Genomic DNA, 21495 nt, shown 5'->3' with positions numbered 1-21495 from the left:
GCGTTAAGCAAGGACCCGCCTAAAAACTGCTATCCGGTTTGAGGAACGTGTCTGAGCTTCACCACTGAAGGAAGCTAGCAAACCAGCAGCAACACGCGGATAGGATCGCCGTAGTGAAGCACCAACCCCCGTCAAAAAAGAAAGGTAAACCAACATGCAATAAATAGCCTTCTTTCATCGGTTGTACATCGTTTATCATCGTGACGTTGTAAAGTTATCACCTTTTAGTATATTGGTGTGATCTTTACACATAGTTCAGATTACCTTTTCATCATTTAAAATTTTATTTTATTTAAATTTTAATTACTTACTTAAAAGATTGTAAAAAAAAAACACGACAACGGTCTGTTACGAGCATTTCAAAATGCACTGACAACTAGATGGCGCCAATTTACTCATAGTTGATTCCAGCAGATGGCGCTAACAATTTTGTCGTTAAATTCAAATCAGCGCGACGTGCCACGTGCGATGTCCGTTAAAGCTTAAGATTGAAGCCAGTGTCTATGTTGCTTGTTGCGGTAATAGCAACAATTTCAGATTATTTTTATAGATTGCAACGACAAAAAATGCACGTATTGATCCTTAAAAGTGCTTAACAATTGAGTCATTTAAGTCATTAAGATCATTTCTATCCGTTATGGTAGGCAAACGCAACCCAAAAATGTACACGCAGCAGTTCAATATGAAACAAAGCGATTTGTTTCTCTTGCGCTTACCAAAATGCATAGCAATACGGCCGTCACTACTGAAGAACAAACCAGTAATCTACCTTGTACAGGAAATTAACTTCATGTTTGTTCAATCTTTTTGAAACATATCACTTCAATTGAAACGTGCATAAATGGATTTTTTACTCCAAATGCTACAACATGAAGGGACAGATAGTTTTCAATGCTCTCCTCGTAACGCAAAAATGCTCGTCACCTGTTAATGTATAAGCCCATTAATTATGACCCAATTAGCAACAAAGTTCGGCGATGACAGTAAACAACAGAACAATAAGGACATTCCCTCCATTAGAAAAAAAACCCCGATCGATAAGAATGCCAGGAAAAACAAAGTGACGATCTACGCAACATGTTGATAAAATGGGCGGCCCGTGCAGCATCACCTGTTTGTTATTGTTATGCTATCTGCGCGGGTGATGGTGTGTTGCCGACGCGACCTACACTGCGACTCGGTAGTATGCCTATCATTCGCCCACTCCTCCGCCCGAAGACAACATGCAAAATCATTCAACCCAATGAAACAATGAGGAAGTGAGTGTGTTTGACCTGAATGAAAACACAGCCACGCGAGGGCGCCCAGTTTCGGATAAGATAAAATGGTTTGAATATTTTCGGACAACGTTCGGTTGTCCACTAAAAAAAAAAAAACAACACAGAATGGTATGTATAAAGCAAATCGTCGCGTTTTAAAAAAGAAACACTTGGACATTACAGCACACCCCAGTACCCCTCTCAGAAGACACACACACACCCTCAGAAGAGGGCACAGTTGTCCACTTACATCACAGAGCAGTTGCGGCGGAAAAAAGGTATGCGGTGCGATTGGAACGGTATGATTATTACCTCTTTACACAAGCGATTGTGTGTTTATAGTGCTGATGATCAGTCATGTGTTTGAGAGAGCATTTCACGCCTTAAATGCAGCGTTTGTTCAAGTGACAAATTGCAGCAACAAAAAAAAGGAGTGGAAGGTGGTAAAAAGAAAGCAAGAACGGCCAGGAAATGCACCGACCGTGGCTAATCTCATCTAACCGCTAGCCAAACAAATCCACACTCATCATCATCATCGTCGTCTTCGTTGTCCTGAAACGATTTGCACTTTTGCAAGTGTTTTCATGATGATGACACATACGTAGCAGAGCATTCACAGAGAGAGAGAGAGAGAGAGAGAGCGAGAGGCAGAAAGGGAGACAGAGAGTACTTGTCCATCGCAGCTGATACCAGTGCCGCCGAACATCACGCCAAGTGTGCGACGCGACTGAGGACGGTTGCGCGATAGCAGAGTTATGGTGGTGGAGTGTGCGCGCATCGAACAGACCCGCACCGCGGTACTAACTAGGCAGGACCGGCGACCGTTGCGAGCACAGTCTACGATCGGACAGGGACCCAAACGGAGGTAGGCCATCGCAGAGTGGACAACTCCTTTCCAGCTCGAAGTGCTACCCCCGCCACCTTGTACTAGAAGCTACAAATAGTGCCAGTGTATAAAAACCTTCCATTCCAGCAGCAGTAAATGTTAGTAAAGTCTGAAGTGTCTAAGTACACCAGAGTAAAGTGAGCCACGAAACAAAAAACACTTAAAAGATAGCTGTGTAGCGTGTAGTAATACCCTAATCGCCTTGGCTGTGCGTGTTTAGTGATCGGTTTCGACCAGTGAATGCAGCAAACCCTTCTGAAGGTAGGTTTCAAGCCCCCAAAAAGCCCTTCAGTAACTAGTTTTGGAGTGAAGCGGGCAAAACACAACCCGAGCAAAACAAAACCTGTTCACTTCTGGGAGGGGTTTGGGAAGTGCATCGAGTTGCGGTGGGGTGTCCGTGTCCGTGTCCGTGTGTGTGGTTGATCTTGAAATGCAAGCGCAAAGGCAACCCACTACTGCTAACCGATCGGTGCTGGGCTGCTTGGGTGGGATGATCACTGCACCGATCGAGCGACGTATTTTCTCCGCAATGTCACCTTCGTCAGACAACGGAACGGGGTGGCAAACGGGGGGTGTATACACACTACTGGTGAGTATTTAAATAAACTTGTCCGGGATTGATCGAAAAACAGAGGGCGAGAAGGTGAACTGGGGAATGTGTGGACATGCATTCATTCCAACAAATTGGCCCTCTGCCCAGCCGCCCCAGCCCAGCCCCGCCCGGGGGCGGGGAAAAGATATATTTTTGGCCTGTTGGAAGCATTCCATTCCAAACGTTGAAATCCCACATCCTTCTGAGCAGACACGAGCATCCGGCTCAATTTCGGAGACGCTCAATTAAAGGGGATCGGAATGAGATCGCTTGAAGCGGCATTGGTAAATGAATGAACCACAAAATCACACCCTTTTAAAATTCACGATGTGATATCGTTCGTGTGTGTGTGTGTGTGTTATTGTTTTTATCGTACTTTATCAACCCTGCGACTTGTGTTGTACCTTCTCCGATAAGTGTCCGGGCGAGACGTACCAGCAGACGTGAGGTACGCCTCAAATTGCAGGTGAGACGGGCATGCTGGTCCATTCTCCCATTACTCGTAACTTTAGCCCGGATTACTGTAGTGATGATCTCGTGATCCCATGCGCCCAACTCATGTACAGTGATGCCACCCTAAAGTCGGACATCTTATATTTTCATATATAAATATATATACAGTGAACCCTCTCTTATTTGACACCTCTCCAATTTGAAAAACCTCTCTTATTTGAACATTTTACACAGTCCCTTGATTTCCAGTACATTTTTGTTCCTCTAATTTGGAAAACCTCTGAAATCTGTGTCCCTCTTATTTGAGTATGGTGTTGCCATGGTTATTGAAAGATGTATGCTCAAATTAGCGATTCTGTTCGCAGTTTCCTATAGCAACAGTTAAGGCTGCATACTAAATGTTTTGTCTCTTTCTTGTTTGTTTGGACCTTTCATTCACTTTCAACCTCTGTAATTTGAAAACCCCTCTTATTCGACAGTCCCATCGCCTCTCAAATGAGAGAGGGTTCACTGTATATTCATAATTTGAGTCATTCGTAATAGTTCCTAATGACACATACACACTTTCACACATACTCAGCCACCTTCGCAAACTCGATCGAATTCGGGAACAATCGTAGCTATTGTCAAAATGACATAAAATGGTGGTTTCCTTGGATGTGTTGTGCCATATTGTACGTATAACTGATACTCGTGAAATAAATTAAAGCTACCGTTGTATCTAGGCAACGGCAACTATCGTTCCTCTTCATTCGAGTTTGGGAAAGTGGCTGACTGTCTTCACACATCCATGCGAACTGTCTTCAACTATGCTTCTGCCAAAAATGAGATATATCTTTAACAATCTGGCAAACCATGCACAAAAGTCAAAAGGGTTAAATGAATGAAGTCCACTGAAGATCCGACAGTCATGAAGCTAGCTAATAATTGCGAATGTGATGCTGAACTGGCATAAATCTAGTTATTAGTCAATAATGTTTGTCAAAGGCTGTATCGGTACTTCTTGTGCGAATAAAGTAACCTATGGTAAGAGCACCAGTGCCACATATTCCACTACTTTATAAATGCTTTTTTTGCACCAAAATACCAAAGTAGTAACCCCATCGATATGTCAAGACGGTATTCTGACACATAATTTAACAAAATATCCAGAAAACAGTAAAATTAGCACACATTTGGTATAATGTATGTACAACAATTAGGTGTCCGAGTTAAGCCGGTAATCACTGTATGAGATTAAGGATTACCCAAACGTTACTACCACAGCGACCTTGTGTGATCCATATCTTTCACGTGATCCACCCGTATCCACTAATTTACAGCACGCACTCAGAACCCGGTCCGTACCAGACAGACAGACACACTTCGCCCATCCCCGGGGTTTGTCTCCCGAGATTTACGTTATTTTTCTGATTTATAACGTCAGCATGTTTGTTTGTGCTTTGCTTGGCACGGTTGAATGCTTTAATTTGATGTGGAGGGGCTTTCATTTTTTCCCGCTTCTTCCGCTCCATTGTGGTGGGCGCTCTGTTTACGTTTCTGATCGCAGGGACATCACACAGCTGGGCCTCAGCTCGGGGGACGATGACACGGGAGAGCTCATCCGCGACAAAACAAAGCCAAAATATGAACACAAAGAAGTACAAGAAGAGCCCAGACATCACTCCCGAAATAGTAGATAAGTACTATTTCATAATGTTAACTAATGGCGTAAAAGGAAGCCACGGCAGAACCCGTAGCCGGCTTCCCCTGATAACAGCACCGGGCCCTGCCATTAGGGTACCTTTTTCCGTCCGGATCCTCTGTGTTCCGTGAGATGTTCCGTGTTCCTTATCCCGGTCGCGCCCAGCGCCGCCTTTTACGGCCTTGGCATTCACGCATCCCGCTAATCAATCGCACTGGAACGCGCCTTTGCCTTTTTTTTTTTTTTTTGGTTGGTTGGTCTGATGCGCATGCCAGTTCCAGAAACACGGTTTGTTTACGGTACAACACGCTTGCGCGTGGCAAAAAAGTCCTTCTCGAAAGTTCGACCTACGAAAGCGGCGAGGCTCTGGAAAGTTCTCTCCGTCGGGTTCCGGGGGCTGGGTTCTAAGTTCGCGTCCTGGCGGCATAGGTGGAACGGATTAGAGAGAGAGAAAGAGAGAGAGAAAGAACTACGACGCGCATGCATTCCGCGATCCCTTGAGGATGGAAGCATTAGAACCGGCGAGAACAATGCTGGTGGAGATTACGGCGGGCCGGTGATGTCTTTAACCTTTTGCAACCACAGAAGCTGGCACAGGATGCCTGATGGATTTTGCAGTGTGGAAGCGGCGTGCTGATGATTAAGCTATCAGGAAATACGACGTCATTTTTGACGCAATCTACCTTCTGGAAGGAATTCCTTCGAAACTGTTCCGAGACAGTGTAGCCGGTAGGACCTGAAGAGCACTGGTATGAATCGTGTTCGGGAGCGATCTTTCTTCCAAATAATAGAAGATCCTCTGTTTCCACGAAATTGCTGCGTGATCACGCTTGTTGATCTTGCATGTAAGTGCTCCCGTTGCTTGTTTTAGCCCACCAGCCTCCTGGATGGGATTCCAGCCAACATTTTCGAAACAATCTAGTCGTAAGGAGATGAAGACCATCAATCTGAACCATTTTTTGTAAGAGATCTTCCTTCCAGAAGCAAAACAACATCCTCTGTTTCCATGCAACGCCTACGTGAGTGCAAGATCACCTCGTTGATCTTTTGTGCTGCGAATGCTCTTTAGTTCCCTTTTTTTTTAGCCAGCCAATTAGTTAGGTCCATAAATTAATATACTGATAGAGGCAGCTGCTGATAGAGAGCAGGTTTCGGATCAGTTGGAAGAAATTTAGCTCAGCCAGCAAAGGCCGGCTGCAAACTGTCTATAGAATTACCCGCTGAATCCTATCTGATGTACTACATACCCGGCGGTGCGCTGCGGCAAACCTATCAGGTCATTATCACCACACGCGAAGACGCGGCCCCTGAGCTCAGCTGATGTTCTCAGCTGGTGTTGTAACAGGATCATCGGCCACGTTTTTGCCCTTTTGGGGGATTGTGGAGTCAGCCGCAAGCAGCATTTTGATGATTAGATGATGAAACACGATTGCATGTGTTACTGTAAATACAAACAAATATAAAATGAGGAGGCAACAGTTAACAAAAAAAATATATTTAAAAGTCCTCGAGACGAAGAGGGCACGAAGATCAATGGTTCAAAACGATGAAGAAACCATGAGGGAAGCGAGATTACAAAGCTTTGCTTGGGGAATGTGGAATGCTTCTACGGTTCACATCACACACACGCACACAATCAGCGGAACGAATAATTGCATTTTAATCTACCTGGTAAGATAAGTGCTATCGATGTGCCAAAGTCCGGGAATCGAATGTCCGGGATTCCACCGTCCACGTCATTTTGAAGTCTACATTGATCTGCGTTGAATTCCGCTTGGGAGTTTGGGAGAGCTTCATTGCGGAAACCCACTTATGGCTGCAATTTCTAGTTTATCAAGCTCTTTATATAAAATGCGTTTAAGCGTGCAGTCTCTTGAAACCCGTTTTAATGCCAAAGTGCATCCCATTCCTATTCGAAGAAACAACTCCAACGGCAACGCCAATGTCCAGCAGCAGTCCACCACATGCGATCGTGCGCACATGCAAATGTTATTCCCTCTGCGCCTTCTCACGCTCCAGGATGCATTGCATCTCCTTGTGCCCTGGTTAACTGCAATCGCAGTAGCGTCATATGCACTAAACGGCACTCACCATCATGCACGACCGCATGATGGGCACCTCATTAATGCCGATTGGCGTTGATTACCGTTCATCAACTGCGCACGGTAACAATCCATTATCGCCCCGCGGTGTTTTTTGTGATTGCCGCCATGCCTGCACCGAAAGGGGTGGAGGTAGGCACTTGTGCCATGTTTACAAAGCTCCTTCTCCCTCACCTCACACCTTCACCCCACTGGGAACTTCAGATTGCCTTGGGGGACCACACCTCTCGAGCGCAGGCTGTGCGCTGTGCGAAGGATGTGTTTGCGGGCCCTTTGGTCGTTGCTAACTTTGCGCGCGTAGGTCCCCGGACCCCGTTATCAGGACAGAGAATCGCGAGATTCCTACAACACCATCATCATCATCATCATCATCGCCAATCGCACCATACATTATCATTGGTTTGTTGATCGATTATTATTATTGTGTTATGTGTTATTGGTCACAACAGGGACAAGCCCCGCCGGGGGTTGTGCTGTCCCATGCAAATCTCCCATTTGTTGTTTGTGCCTCATTCAGCATCGATCACCCACGGTTGATAACGCGATAAGGGGAGTCTTGGTCCCAGCTTCCCTATTCACATTAGGGAGGGTTGAGGGATGAGGGACTTCGTTTAGATGACAGAAAACTCACACGGCCACAAACGTGGTGACGAAGCCAGTGCGTGAGCTGATGTAATCTTTCCCCCGCATTATTCTTTGTTTTCAATGTGTTTTTTTTTTGCACAGTGACCCACAGAGCGAGATAATGGGCAACGGGACGAAAGCCACCCAGCAACGGCAGCCGGAAGAGGATCGGGCCGATCTAGCGTCCACTGCGGAGGAGGAGGAACGCGAGCAGCTGACAGCCCCCTCCAATCTGCACTACATTCAGCCGAGCTTCATTTCGCTCATAAGCGAAAAGCAATGGAAACCGGACGGGGAAAGGCAGCAGGACGTGCCGGTGTACGGAAGGACCACGATGGCCACGACGATACTGACGCAGGAAGCCCACACGAACGGGGCCCGCATGCAGCTGATCATGAGCATACTGGCGAACCTGACCGTACTGTCGTCCGGTATGGGGCTGGGATATTCGGCCATTACGCTGCACGCGCTTACCAGCGAGGACAATCCGATGCGTATGAACTCCAGCCAGGCATCATGGTTCGGTAAGCATGGTTTTTTGTTTGTTTTGTTTTGGGCGTCTTAATGGAAACAAATCAATTGGAGTGGAGAAGAGCAAACGAATCAATTTTTGGCGATCGTTGAAGGACTTATTCATCAATCGCATTGTCAATTAAGCATTCTTGTCAATGTCCAAAAAGAATGTCAATGTCGCAAGATCGAGTGAGCAGGATAAGCGTGTTTCGAGTTGTGGCATGATGGTTAATTGGATGACTTAGAAAGGGTTCCACCTCCACAAGTGAGGGCATGAAACTCATAATTGTAACTCATTTTAACAAGTAACAAAACAGTTGGAGACATTTTAATGTTTTTTTTTTCACATCAGTTACATTGTAAAACTCTTCAAGTAATATGATGTATGGTTCTAGCACGTTAAGATATTATTTATATTTGAACTGCTGATCTGCAAAACGATCATTGGTTGAGAGAGGATTCTTTGGTTTGGTATCTTATACGATACAGGGTTTTTCATTTGATAGAACAAAATTATCAACTATTACAGGGTTTTCTATGATTTATTGGTTGGTTCACACGAATTTTTGGTAGGTTCCCATATTTTTTTCGTGCGTTCCCACGATTTTTTGGCCGTTTCTCAGAATTTGTTGGTCCAATTGTATTGATATCCAATCGCAAAATACCAATAAATTATGGAAACGAACCAAACATCTATGGGATACGATCAAAAAATTGTGGGAACGAACCAAAAAATCATGGGAACTAACCAATAAATCGTGGGAAACCCTGTATGACAACCGTCATACAATTGTGCAGATGATAGCACAATTGTATCACTTGATATTACGAAGCTGGTACGACGATACTAGCGAACTAGATACTTCCGCAAGTATATACTTTGTAGTGTATTCTGTGATATTATATCATAGACACACAATTTTGTATGTTCACTTTCTCGTTATTTATGTTTCAATTGAAAATTTGAGATTTTCGATTATAATTGTACCAAAAACAGGCTGAAATTAAAAGTTAAATACCACAAATGACAGGCAATAGGAATTTATCAACGGATAAACATCCTTTCAAATCCAAATAAACTCCATCAATTTTGTTATTAATTTATTAATAATTAATAATAATTATTAATTAATAATTAATATTCCAACATTTTTTCCAAGGAGTTGTACTAGAAATTATCAAGGAATTACAATACAGATGATTAAAAGAGAATTTGAATTTGATAGGAAAACATCCAAATGAAACCGAAACACCGCAATGTTCATTATACGCAATCTTTTATCGTTAACATAACAGAGAATGAATGTTCTAATGTTATTGGAACCAACAAATGCCAATAGAAAATTAACTTAAAAGATAATAACTTTAAAGTAGAGTAAAAAATGAAACAATAAGGACAAATTAAACAAAAGAAGTAAGATAGAAATAAGACTATTCAACGTATTTACAAAATATAGAGATTAGATTGAAATAGTACAAGAGTCTATATAATCAAACGTTATTTACAAGTAAAAGCGTACAACTTACCCCGGTCGGGTCAATGGACAATGGAGACGTAGCGCACCGCAAAAAAAAAGGAGAACGAATGCAACGTCTACCGGTGGTTAGATAAGATCGTACGCAGCCGCTGCAAACAGTGTACACCCAAGAAGCTCTAACAAACAAACAACTTTCTTTGCTTTACTCTCTCATTACAGCATCCATCAGCTCGTTCGCGTGCCCCCTGGGCGGGCTCGTTTCCGGCTACCTGCTGGATCGCATCGGGCGCAAGAAGACGCTCATGCTTATCAACGTACTCTCGATCGTGTCCTGGGCGCTGATCGCCGTCTGCAGCACGACCAACTTTGATCTGATGTACACCCAGATCCTGGTCGCGCGTGTCATCATCGGTAAGTGGCGTGTAATTCCCCCCCCAGCCGACTTTCGTTCATTTTGTGGCTAATCTGACGCTTCACCTCCTTCCTTCCCTTCCAAACAGGCATTGTCATCGGTTTGGTAAGCGCACCGGCCTCGATCTACTCGGCCGAAATCGCGACCCCGAAGATGCGCGGTCGACTAACCGTGCTGACGTCGCTCAGCATTGCCGTCGGCATCCTGCTCATCTACTCGATGGGCTACGCCGTACCGGACGATTTCCGGCTGGTGGCCGGACTGGCGGCCGGCATCTGCGTACTGTCGCTCGCCCTGCTGCTCTTCATGCCCGAATCGCCCGCCTGGCTAATGTCGAAGGATCGCGAGGAGGAAGCGGAACGATCGCTCAAGAAGATCCGCGGCTACGGCGCGTACAGCCAGCGCATCCCCGAGGTGGAGAAGGAGCTGATGCGCATGCGCGACAACGTGCTCGCTCAGCGCCGTGCCGGGCAGGAAAGCTTCCTGCGCTTGCTGAAGCAACCGCAGGTGTACAAACCGCTCGGTATCATTATCGGCTTTTTCGGCTTCCAGCAGTTTTCCGGCATCTTCGTGATCGTGGTGTACGCGGCAAAGGTGTCCTCGGAAGCGAGCGTCTCGATGGACCCGTTCCTCTGCACGGTGCTGATCGGGATAACGCGCGTCGTCGCGACCATGCTGGTGGCGTACATCCTGGACACGCTCGGCCGCAAACCACCGTCCATCTTTTCCGGCGTCGGCATGCTGGTGTGCATGTTTGGGCTGGCACTGTGCAGCTACTTCCCACCGATCGAGTCGCTCCACTGGATCCCGACCGTGCTGATCCTGACGTACATCTTTACCAGCACACTCGGCTTTCTGACCATGCCGTTCTCCATGCTGGCGGAGCTGTTCCCGCAAGCGGTACGGGGGCCTGCCTCCGGTGTGACCGTGTTCTTCACCTACCTGATGTCGTTCTGCACGATCAAGCTGTACCCGTCGATGGTGGAGCTGCTTGGCAGTGCGAACGTGTTCCTCATCTACGGTGCCGTCTCGCTGCTCGGCGTCCTGTACGTCATCTACGTCGTGCCCGAGACGAAGGGCAAATCGTTGCAGGAGATTGAGGATTACTTCCGCGGCATGTCGCACGGTTCCACGCCCTCGCAGGAGGTGGAGGAGGACGAGGTGAGCAATCTGTCGTCGGAGAGCGTGTGAACGCCCCGGGCGGCACGCGCGCCTTGCGAACGAGAACGCGTGCGAACGCGCTTTTGTTGACGCCAATTTAGAGGCCGGCTTACTCGCACGCCGCCACAGCGTGCGATGGTGGCGGCTTACGCAGATGCGTCCCCTTGCTGCTCAGGAGTTTCGCTTACCATTATTGGGTTCAATTGATGTCAATCAGTTGGAAGTACGCAACCGTGGTGACCATCCTTTGGCTGGTGGCGTTTGGAGTCAAGCGCCACACGCATAGACACTACCATACACATACACCCTAATTTGGAAGGAATGCGCTGATTAGGTTTAATTGGAATGCGTCGTTGTGGTTAATCTTGCGCCAGGAGAACACACACACTCAGCAAAATAGCGTAGCAGAAAGAGGCCGGGCGGTTCACTCGTTTGGCGGTTGGATTTCGAATTGAAACCGGCACTTCTGGGAATAGTAAGAGAAGTAGATCGTTAATATTAATTTAGCCCGCGCTCTGTGATCAACGATAGATCTGTGATCCGTCAAGGAAAACTTAAATGTCCACCTCTACCCCCTTAACCCTAGAAATAGTACTATGTGGTCAATAGTATCTCAACGCATACGTTGTTGATAGTTTAATATAGCATTAATAGTGTCCGATAAAGGAAATAGAAACACACAAACACACTCTTCCATATCTTGTCGACGGAAGAGGACTATTTAGTTCCCATCAACTCCTTTACCGACCGAGTGTGTATGATTGAGATATAGAGAGCAAATAAAGAATGAGAAGATTAAAAAAAACCCTCGTTTAATCGTTTAATTAGGACAATAAATTACCCAACCCAACCCAACCCGCACGCAGCGTGCGTCTCGGGGAGCTACCGAATTTATGCTCGCTAATTGTACCGAACCACACACGATAAGGCATTATTATCGTCGTTGACAAAGTGACGAGTGGTTTAATCACTGTGCCCTCCCCGATAGGACCGTAATTATTGTAATTAGCCATATGCAATTTAATCTCCCGTTCCGCCCGTCCCTCTACCGTTTAGCGTGATTGAGCCGCCTCCGATGAAGTATGAATGAAGTATGGCCTGGCTCACATTGGCAGTATGCTACCGGCATCAACTTCAAACATTTTACACTGCAAAATATGCGTATTACGACATGACACAGGGCTAAAAAAGCTTCCGTGTGTGTCTGTGTGGCACCGTGCTCCTGCTTCTCCGCTCCATAAATCCATCAAGTTCAAGGATGGTCAACATTAGCGGATCCCCGGGCGCAACTATGCTGCCTAAGCCAACGCGCGTAGCACGTGCTTTGGGCGCCCGTTTCGAATGTTTGTTTTGCCGCCAACCCTCGCCCGGGTGTCAAACACACGCACGCAATTCTGCCGTGCCGTCACTAACATTCATTCATCCGGCACGGCTGGTGATGATAGAGGGAACAGAGAGAAGAAAAAAAACCGCGTACACACTCACAGTTTTGCGCGCCCCGTTGCTGGTGATGGTGAGAACCGGGGAACGATCGTGTGTGTCCCCGTCGGTGCACGAAGCCACACACGGCCAGCTGCGGCCATTCGTGTGTGCGTTAGTGATGGGTAAATTCAACAAAAAAGAGGAATAGCGTCCGAAAGACTTCGCCAAAATCGGGAGCGGTTCCGGAAGGTAGGTGCAACACATCAATCTTGAAATCGTCCGGAGCCGCTAGTCGGCAGCCTGAGCTGCTAGTCGGCAGCCGGAGCCATATTTTTATCAAATAAAGCAGTTTAAACAAACAAATAAATTTTTAGAAATTATATTTAAAATGTGTCCCAAGGTCTTAAGAAAGAGTATTAAACCATGTATTGTTAAAAAAAATCTTTACTGCGGTGTATGAAGGAGACATTTTTTTAATTCATCAATTCCTAATGTTGTAAAGTCTTTCCCCGAGTTACGCAACCAAAGTCTATATAAAAGTCTATATAATACAGATGTCGATTCATCCAGAACATTTGTTCAAAAAGCGTGGGAAAGTTTTGACAGTTGAAAAAGCTTCAATAGTTTCATCGCAGCATGCATTGAGGTTTTTGTTGTGGGGCATGCAGTGGTCTGAATGTATTTTCGGCCATTTTTGCAACGTTTGTTCATAATTTTGTACTTAAAAAATGTGACGAATACAAAAAAAAAATTCAATTTTTATGCAATTATCGATTGTAACACTATTTTTTTCTTCTTCTTTTGGTCCAACAACCGCTGCCGGTCAAGACCTGCCTGTACCCACTAGTGAAAGTGGGCCTGACTTTCAGTGACTTTTTGTTACCGTAGCAGGATAGTTAGTCCTGCGTATGGAGGCAGGGTCTATTCGGGGCTTGAACCCACGACGGGCATGTTGTTAAGTCGTACGAGTTGACGACTGTACCACCAGACCAGCCATGTAACAAGATCAGTGTCCAAAATTAGGACCAAGTCATGTGTGCAGCTCAAGAGGACAAAAGCTAAGAGGCAAGATTCTTGATTGTGGTCGTTTTAAGTGATGAATTACTGAAAAAAAACTACTCAATTCCACGTACATGAGAAGGAAATGTATAGTTACACTTGGTTTTGTGTTCAGCTTTCAAAATGGTGGACCAAAATCGAGCTATACATCAACCTCTGTATTTAATAGACTTTGTTACGCATCAGTCGAGTTACGTAAATTTTTATTTTTGGCAGGTCATACAAACAGTTTTGACAGTTCATTCAGTTGGTACAATTTCCTCATAATTCTAAATAAACTGCAGTTTTGATAAAAGTTTGAAATCGCTGAATGCAGATAGTCCCCGATATACACGGTACCTCTTATACGCGGATTCGGAGATACGCGGTTTTCTAATTAATTAATTAAGTGCCTCAAACCACCTCCTACTTGCCAAATTACATGAAAATTAGTGATATTTTGGCAGAAAATCACGAGATTAGACTTACGCGGAAATTCGCGATATTTTACGCGATATTTTCCAGCCGTTCTCGGTCCCCATGAACCGTGTATCTCCTGTATACAGAAATAATCGAATTTTCTACACGAATTGTATGAAATAAAATTGAATAATGAGTTAAATTATTACATTTTACCATGAATAACTTTTCATCATTCATATTTTGGCTCAAAATTATGAATTGGTTTTTGACTTACGCGCAAATCCGAGTTACGCGAATGTCCCTGGAATGCATTATTCGCGTAGCTCGGGGTAAGACTGTATTACATTGTATCACTTATACCGGCGATTTGAAGTGCTTCAGAAAACTACCCGTGTCCGGTCGGCCCCGAATGGCTCCTACGGCTCCGACGTCTCCGACGTCTCCGGCTGCCGACTAGCGGCTCCGTACGGATCCGGGTGGTTCCCCACGGCTCCACCGTCGCAATCGTCGATTTTTTTTTATCCGGAATCGGAGCCGGAGTACCAAAGCTCGGAAGCGATTCCAGATAACCCATCACTATAGTGTGCGTTTCGGTGCTTCGGGAATCGAGTGCGCGACCGAGCACGCGCACAACACACGCGGATGATAATGCCGCGTATTTAGTCTAGCCGGATGATGCGAACGAACTTTAGTGTTTGATCGCTCCCTGTGTAGGGCGCTCACGCAGCCGAGTTAGTGAGCCGAGCAGTTGCCAAATCGCCGAACTGACCGTCGCGTGGTTCGAAATCAGCGCAGAAAGTTTTTTGCGTGCTGTGTACCTCTCTCTTTCTCTCGAGAAGCGTAAGTGTAACCCGGTGTGCGGGCTGAGGAAGAGGGTAAGATGGTTGGGGGTTCGGTGTGGTGTTAAGTACTTCTGCTCACTGTTTTGATAATCCTCCGCACAATGCGTTGCCCCAGAGAGTGTTGTACCCGATGTGCAAAATCCGCCTTCACTTTCGGCGCAAGGCGACAAGAACGAGACGAGCTCGCGAAAATTTCGAACCTTGAAACATGAAGAAAAAGAGACAAGTTCGATACAGAAACAGAGATTTAGTATGTAAAATCTAATGTAAAAAATGTTAATCGTTGTAAAAGAAACACAACAGCCGATTCGCAAGTGCTGTTTGACCGTCCCGGTTATTAATAGCAGATGCGCATCCGCCAGTGTCACCACAAGAATGTTCGGCCGGTCGCCCGTAGTTTCGGTCAAGGGCAACTCGATCGTGTGTATTTCGTGGGTCTTTAAATCTTGTGTCGGAAAATTTCTGTGCATCTCTTTGGCGAGTGAATTTTTTGAAGCCAGTCAGGGAAGCAACCGCGCTGGAAGAAACGTGAAATATGAAAGTGAAAGTGATGCATTAGCCAAAACCAAAAAAAGGAAGTTAAAAACGTGTTAACAATTTCTCGCCCTACCCTTTGGGTAGACGATTTCGCTTTCCGGCGTGTCTAGTAGCCGTTGGAAGGTTGTTGGACATTTCTTCGATCGCTTTCAGGGAAAAGGGGTTCTTTGCCACAAAACACAGCTGCTGTTAATTAGAAAATTATTCGATTGCTCCCTAAAAACAGTTACATCCAGAGAGAAAAGAACCTCAAAAAATGAATCCAACCAAACCGAAACCTGAGCCGCCATCGGTGGAAGAGTGGAACAAACGGCTTCAAGGATATCCACCGATGAAGGAATCTCTGAACCAACTAATTGTGAACTATTTCATCGGTGCGGGTTTCAAAGAGGCGGCTGAGAAATTCATCCAAGAATCCAACACCACACCAACGGTAAACGAGTGTTCGATAGACTTCCGCTCCCGGATAATCGAAACCATCCGACAGGGTAACGCACTGGAAGCGATGGATTTGGTGGACAGTTTCGCACCAGGATTGGCGGAAAGTGACCGTTGGATGGTGTTCCGACTGCAGCAACTGCAGCTGATCGAGCTGATACGAGCTGGTTCGGTCGAAGATGCGCTCCACTACGCACAAACGGTGCAATGGGAATGTCCAGGACGTACGCAGCAAGTGGCCAGTGAGATTGAGCGCACCATGGCACTGCTGTTGACGTTGCCACAGACTCGTGGCACGGACTCATTCAGTTCGTTTAGTACTTTACTGGAGCAGCAGCATCGAGATCAGGTCGCACGAACAGTCAACGAGGCACTACTGCTCTGGGATAATCGGGAATTGCCCTCCGCACGGATGGAGCATCTCTTCAAGCTGATACTGTGGGCACAGGCCGAACTGGAAAGGAAGATGGTTCAGTTCAGCAAGCTGAAAACTATGGCCGAAGCTACATTTGAGGTGGAATAAAGTGAAAGAATGGACGAACAGGGCCCGCTGAGAGCTGATCCTCACAATCATCGGCGGCGACCTACTAATGATAGTGGAGCACAACCCCAAACCCCGGCACGCCCTGAGCTAATGACGTAAGAGCGGCAAAACGTGGATGTTGATGATGATGAGTGGTGTTGTTATCAACAATGTTCGAAAAAAGAAGATGAAAAAAACCGGATGCCGGAGAAGAATAGAGCGGGAAAAGTGTCACTTTTTGTTTGTTTGTTACACATTCGGGCTTAATTCCAGCGCTAAAGAACGTTGCTCCAACTTCATCATTTATAGTACTCAGCAAGAACTCAGATAAAATGAGGTGAGGGTTGGGTACACTTGACGCCTCAACAATTGTCTCATTTTGAGGCCAATCATCTCTAACCAATCGATTAAGAAAAAAACGGTCTGCCCAATGAAGGTTAAATCGGCTGCCCACTTCAGGCTTTGCAGAGGACCGAAGCTAATAACGGTTGTCTCCTGCTACCTCTCCCGCCTCCGCAGCTCATAAAACGTAATTGATTCGCATTCGTACACAGAGCTGGCCCTGTCTTGTTGTTGTTGTTGTTGTTGCGGCATTAGATTGGGTCAACAGCATGGAGTGACCTTCGGGTGGACAACTATGACGCGTTACACGGTACCGGTTCGTTGGATGGTGGTCGTACATACAATATCCCGTTCTGTAGGTTTTGCGGAAAGCTCCTGCAGTGCTCTTCAACTTCCACTAACGGCTCCGGAAAAAGGACCCGTTCCTGTACCGTTATTAATTGGCTCATAATTTTGAAGGGTTTTCAGCACCAACGCGCACCAACCTCGGGTTGGTTCACCCACGTGACTAAACGTGTTAAACAATAATGGCGCCACAGCAGCGTTTTGCAGAAGTTGATCATAATTCATCTTAGCAGCCTGGGTAGGAGATGGTTTTGTTTGTCGCGTCCTCCGCTCCGTCCACTATTTAGCGCCACCTGTTTGCGTAAATCTTTCCCTTCTTTGCGATGTTTGTGCTGGGGTGTATTACGTAGCAATTACACTTTGCGTACGGAAAACTCTTGTTTGTTTAAATAGCTTTAAAATCAAAACTTACCAAATAAACCGTTGATTGTTTTTAAATTTGTTTTTCGTACCAAACCGCAATATCGTTCGATTTGAAAAAAGCGGCCCCCCTGCGGTTCTGGCCGCTGCAAACTCCACCAAGCGGCTGTCAAAACCAAAGGCGCCGTGTGACCTTCTTTTTCTTTTTTTTTCTTTTTCTTGTTCAAATCCGCCAATTCGCGGTTACGTTTTGCTTTCTCTGCGCATGCTTCGCGCAAATGACGGTTCTGGGGGAGCGCGCGCAAAACGTAAAAAGAAGCGAACGAAACCTTCCGGAACATACAACCGTGCGGGGTATTATTGGTAAACATTTATGCTCGTACTTTCGCATACGGAACAGCAGCAGCACGGCACACAACTGCGTGCGTTTGAGTGTGTGTGTGTGTGTGTGTGAGTCGATTTCGGTGCTTTTGTTGACAGCTGATCATCCTCAGTAGGCCCTGCCGGCGGCGGCTGACTCATCAGGAGCAGGGTAAACCGTGACACGAAAATTAACAAAAAAGACGTTTTAAATCTATCACAAATTAGCGGAGGGGAAAAATAGATCCACTGATCGTATTTTGCGCACGTGTGTGTGTGTGTGTGTTGCTGGAAACCAGCCAAGCCTGAACGGAGCAATAAACACATCGCCAAGCCAAGCCCCGCGCTAGCAGCCTGGGTGGTAAGTTTGCGGTTCCCGCGTACGCGGCTTTGCATGGGGCGGAACAACAATGTTTACGGACACGCACAAATGCGGCCGACGTGTGCAAAACAAGCCCCCGATCGACCCATTCGACAACCCACCCTCCCGCAGAGCTCATTGATTGAGGTCAATTATGTTCAAAGGCAACACAGCAAGGCACACTGGTAGGAGGTTCTTGCGGGAGGCAAAGATATTCACCAAGCAGCAGCAATCAAAACCCTCCAGCTCGATACCGGTTCCAACTGGAACGTGTGCCGTCCCGAAGCGGACAGCGTGATTAACGAAAAGTCTCCCCTCTGGTCCAAGGTGCCCTAATCTTGCGCGAAATAGCGTAGCAGCGAAGAAGATGAACGAAGAGACGAGTATGCGTCGTATCTTGTGCTTGTTGATTGGCAAACAGCAAACGAGACAAGTGTGTTCCAGTGGCAAGCGCTTCTTCTGCTCAAATCTCATTCCCGCGGGACCGGTTTCGTAAATATATTCGCGCAATTTATGGTGGCGATTTTTATCGCCTTTGATTTTGAGAAAAAGGTAACAACCCGAGGGAAATGCTTTCCTTTCGAATAGCGCCCCAAAACGGAACACACGAATTATGCCCGTCCAGGCTTAATCGCTCTACCTCGCAGATTGGAATAATCGGTTCATTAAAAAAAAAAAAAAACGAACCCTCAGTGTGGCAGGGCACACAGCATCACTTTTGCCTTATTCGCGTTCGGTGTTTCGTGCTGTTCGGTGGACTTTTGTTCCGATGTGCTAAAAACAAGAGCAGGGCCGGGTGCTTCTTAAACCGTCACAAGCAAACAACAGGTTGCCCGCCCGGTATCGGTACTAACCATCTTGTAACCACCCTAGCAACCGCACACTACGTACGATTTCGCGTTTCAAAAATATTCTTTACCTAATCGGTCTGTTTTTCTTCTTCCTCCATCTTCCCAGGACATCACACACACACCACACCATGAGCGGCAAAGATACGGCCGAGGTGCAGGCCGCCCTGACCGAAAAGCAGCCGCAATCGCCCACGAAAAGCCCCACGCATGCCGTCCTGACGCAGCTGACGCGCCGGGCCGCCATCGTGCAGATCGTGACGGCCGTCGTCGCCAACATTACGATCATCTCGTCCGGCATGGGCATCGGCTTCCCGTCGATCGCCATGATCGAGCTGACGAACTCGACCACCTCGGTGGTGCTGACGGAATCGGACGCCACGTGGTTCGGTAGGTGTACGCGGTAGCACGTGCTTTCTTCTGGAAGCGCTTGGAAGGCTCAACCAATTTACACATTTCGTTGCGTTTCTATTCTTTTTGAAAAAAAAACAGCATCCATCACGTCGATTATGTGCCCGTTCGGGGGGCTGCTTTCCGGCTACCTGCTCGACAAGGTCGGGCGCAAAAAAACGCTCTACTTTATCAACATCATATCGATCGTTTCCTGGGCCATCATGTCGTTCGCGAGCCGCACCGATAGTGCGACCCTCTTTATCCAGCTAATCGTGGCCCGTATAATTATAGGTACGTACGTGTGTGTGTGTCACAACCGTCGGCAGTTTTATCTGCTTTTTTGCCGTCCGTCGCAGTATCTATTGCCTTTTGACACCCCAAAAAAACATAATGGCCATCACTAATGATACGGTGTTTTTGTTGTTGTTGTTTGCCTCTTCTTCCCCCTGCCCCAATCGGACAGGCATTGCGATAGGCTTATCTAGCACTCCAGCATCGGTGTACGCGGCCGAGGTCGCCCATCCAAATCTTCGCGGACGACTCACGCTGCTGACCGCCTTCTGTACCGCGATCGGCATGCTTAGTATCTACACGCTCGGCTATGTGTTCAAGGTAGGTGGTGTACGACGCCAATCGAGCTTATCAGCCTGTTCGAAATTGATTGAGATTCCGCCCGGGCACATTAGCAATGCAATTGTTCACTAATCCCTCTCTTGTGCATTCCTGTTCCCGTGTACCGTTTGCCAGAATGATTGGCGGTTCGTGTGCATGATCTGTGGCATCTTTACCGTCGTGTCGCTGCTCACCGTTATACCGCTGCCCGAGTCCCCGAGCTGGCTGGTGAGCAAGAAGCGCATGCCGAAGGCGGAACGATGCCTCAAGGTGGTGCGCGCCATCAAGGAGGAGAATCATCCGGAGATACGGGCCGAGCTGGAGGCGCTCGAGGACAACATTGCCCGGTTCCGGTCGGCGCAGGATGGCAAAAAGTCGAAGCTCGATCAGCTGAAGAAGCCGGAAGTGTACAAACCGCTCGCCATCATGTGCACGTTCTTCTTTTTCCAGCAGTTTACCGGCATCTTCGTCATTATTGTGTACGCGGCCAGCTTCTCGATCGAGGCGGGCGTTGCGATCGACCCGTTCCTGAGTGCGGTGTTTGTGGGGCTGACGCGTGTCGTCACCACCGTGCTGATGTCGTTCATTTCGGACAAGTTCGGTCGCCGACCGCCGGCCCTGTTCTCCGGGTTCGGTATGGCGACATGTATGTTTGGGCTGGCGGTGTGTGCCATCCATCCGGTGAAGGGAACGTCGCTTAGCTGGATCCCGACCGTGCTGCTGGTGGCCTTTATCTTCACTGCGACGCTTGGCTTCCTCACGCTACCCTTCTCGATGAATGCGGAAGTCTACCCGACCAAGATCCGTGGCTTCGCGTCCGGGTTGACGATCTTCTTCGGCTACACCATGTCATTTATCATCCTCAAGATCTACCCCTCGATGGTGGAAACGATCGGTAACTCGAACGTGTTCATCCTGTTCGGCTGCCTGTCCATGCTCGGTATTGCGTTCGTGTACTTCTTCCTGCCGGAAACGAAGGGCCGCACGCTGGAAGACATTGAAAGCCATTTCCGGGGCAAAAAGCAGTCGTCACCGGACAGCAAGCAGGAGGTGGAGATGAAAACGATGCTGAAAGCGAACGAAGCCGCCTAAAGGCGCGGTTTGCATTGGAATGGGGAAGGTTCGGAACTGGCAACTGCCGAACCATCGCTCCACCGAACCGAACACTTCTTCTAAAAAGCAACACACACACACACACATACACACACACACACACACACACACACACACACACACACACACACACACACACAAAATGAACAACTCAATGGAACCATGAACTGTGATAAGGCACCGGTACATTAAAGATTATGTGCGATTTGTTTCCTTTTTTCGCTTTTAATTGTTGAACAAAAAAAAAAGGCGACACGCATTTCACTTATGAAGCTCCACCACCTGCCGGTGTAGCTGCTGCCGGTCGAATTAAAACGGGGCGCGTTAGTTGGGGGAAACGGAGGGGCGTGATAAAGAGGTATATCAACGAGACC

The 21495-nt window shown here is 47.0% G+C and overlaps 2 protein-coding genes across 2 annotated transcripts; both read left to right on the top strand.

The window, feature by feature from the left end:
- Positions 1-1968: 1968 nt before the first annotated feature.
- On the top strand, positions 1969-21259 carry LOC121595501. Its single transcript, XM_041919529.1, has 9 exons — positions 1969-2406; positions 7703-8124; positions 9811-10002; positions 10092-11192; positions 14788-14887; positions 19113-19393; positions 19496-19687; positions 19860-20008; positions 20144-21259. Exons 2-9 carry the CDS (start codon positions 7722-7724, stop codon positions 21098-21100), a joined length of 3375 nt encoding a protein of 1124 aa, XP_041775463.1. The 5' UTR covers positions 1969-2406; positions 7703-7721; the 3' UTR covers positions 21101-21259.
- LOC121595920 (glucose-induced degradation protein 8-A homolog) lies at positions 15131-17467 on the top strand. Its single transcript, XM_041920362.1, has 2 exons — positions 15131-15549; positions 15653-17467. The coding sequence occupies exon 2, from the start codon at positions 15683-15685 to the stop codon at positions 16385-16387; it is 705 nt and encodes a 234-aa protein (XP_041776296.1). The 5' UTR covers positions 15131-15549; positions 15653-15682; the 3' UTR covers positions 16388-17467.
- Positions 21260-21495: the final 236 nt, after the last annotated feature.

This window comes from Anopheles merus, chromosome 3R (genome assembly GCF_017562075.2).
Source record: "Anopheles merus strain MAF chromosome 3R, AmerM5.1, whole genome shotgun sequence".
Classification (NCBI taxonomy): domain Eukaryota; kingdom Metazoa; phylum Arthropoda; class Insecta; order Diptera; family Culicidae; genus Anopheles; species Anopheles merus.
The sequence above is the reverse complement of the archived record's forward strand: the minus strand, read 5'-3'. Positions and strand labels throughout refer to the sequence as shown.

Excerpts from the sequence above, each read along its gene's own strand:
- LOC121595501 (XM_041919529.1), top strand. The coding sequence starts at position 7,722 with ATGGGCAACGGGACGAAAGCCACCCAGCAACGGCAGCCGGAAGAGGAT. Across the intron at positions 8,125-9,810 it reads CAGCCAGGCATCATGGTTCG|CATCCATCAGCTCGTTCGCG; the intron begins GTAAGCATGGTT and ends CTCTCATTACAG. Across the intron at positions 20,009-20,143 it reads CGCTCGGCTATGTGTTCAAG|AATGATTGGCGGTTCGTGTG; the intron begins GTAGGTGGTGTA and ends ACCGTTTGCCAG.
- LOC121595920 (XM_041920362.1), top strand. The coding sequence starts at position 15,683 with ATGAATCCAACCAAACCGAAACCTGAGCCGCCATCGGTGGAAGAGTGG.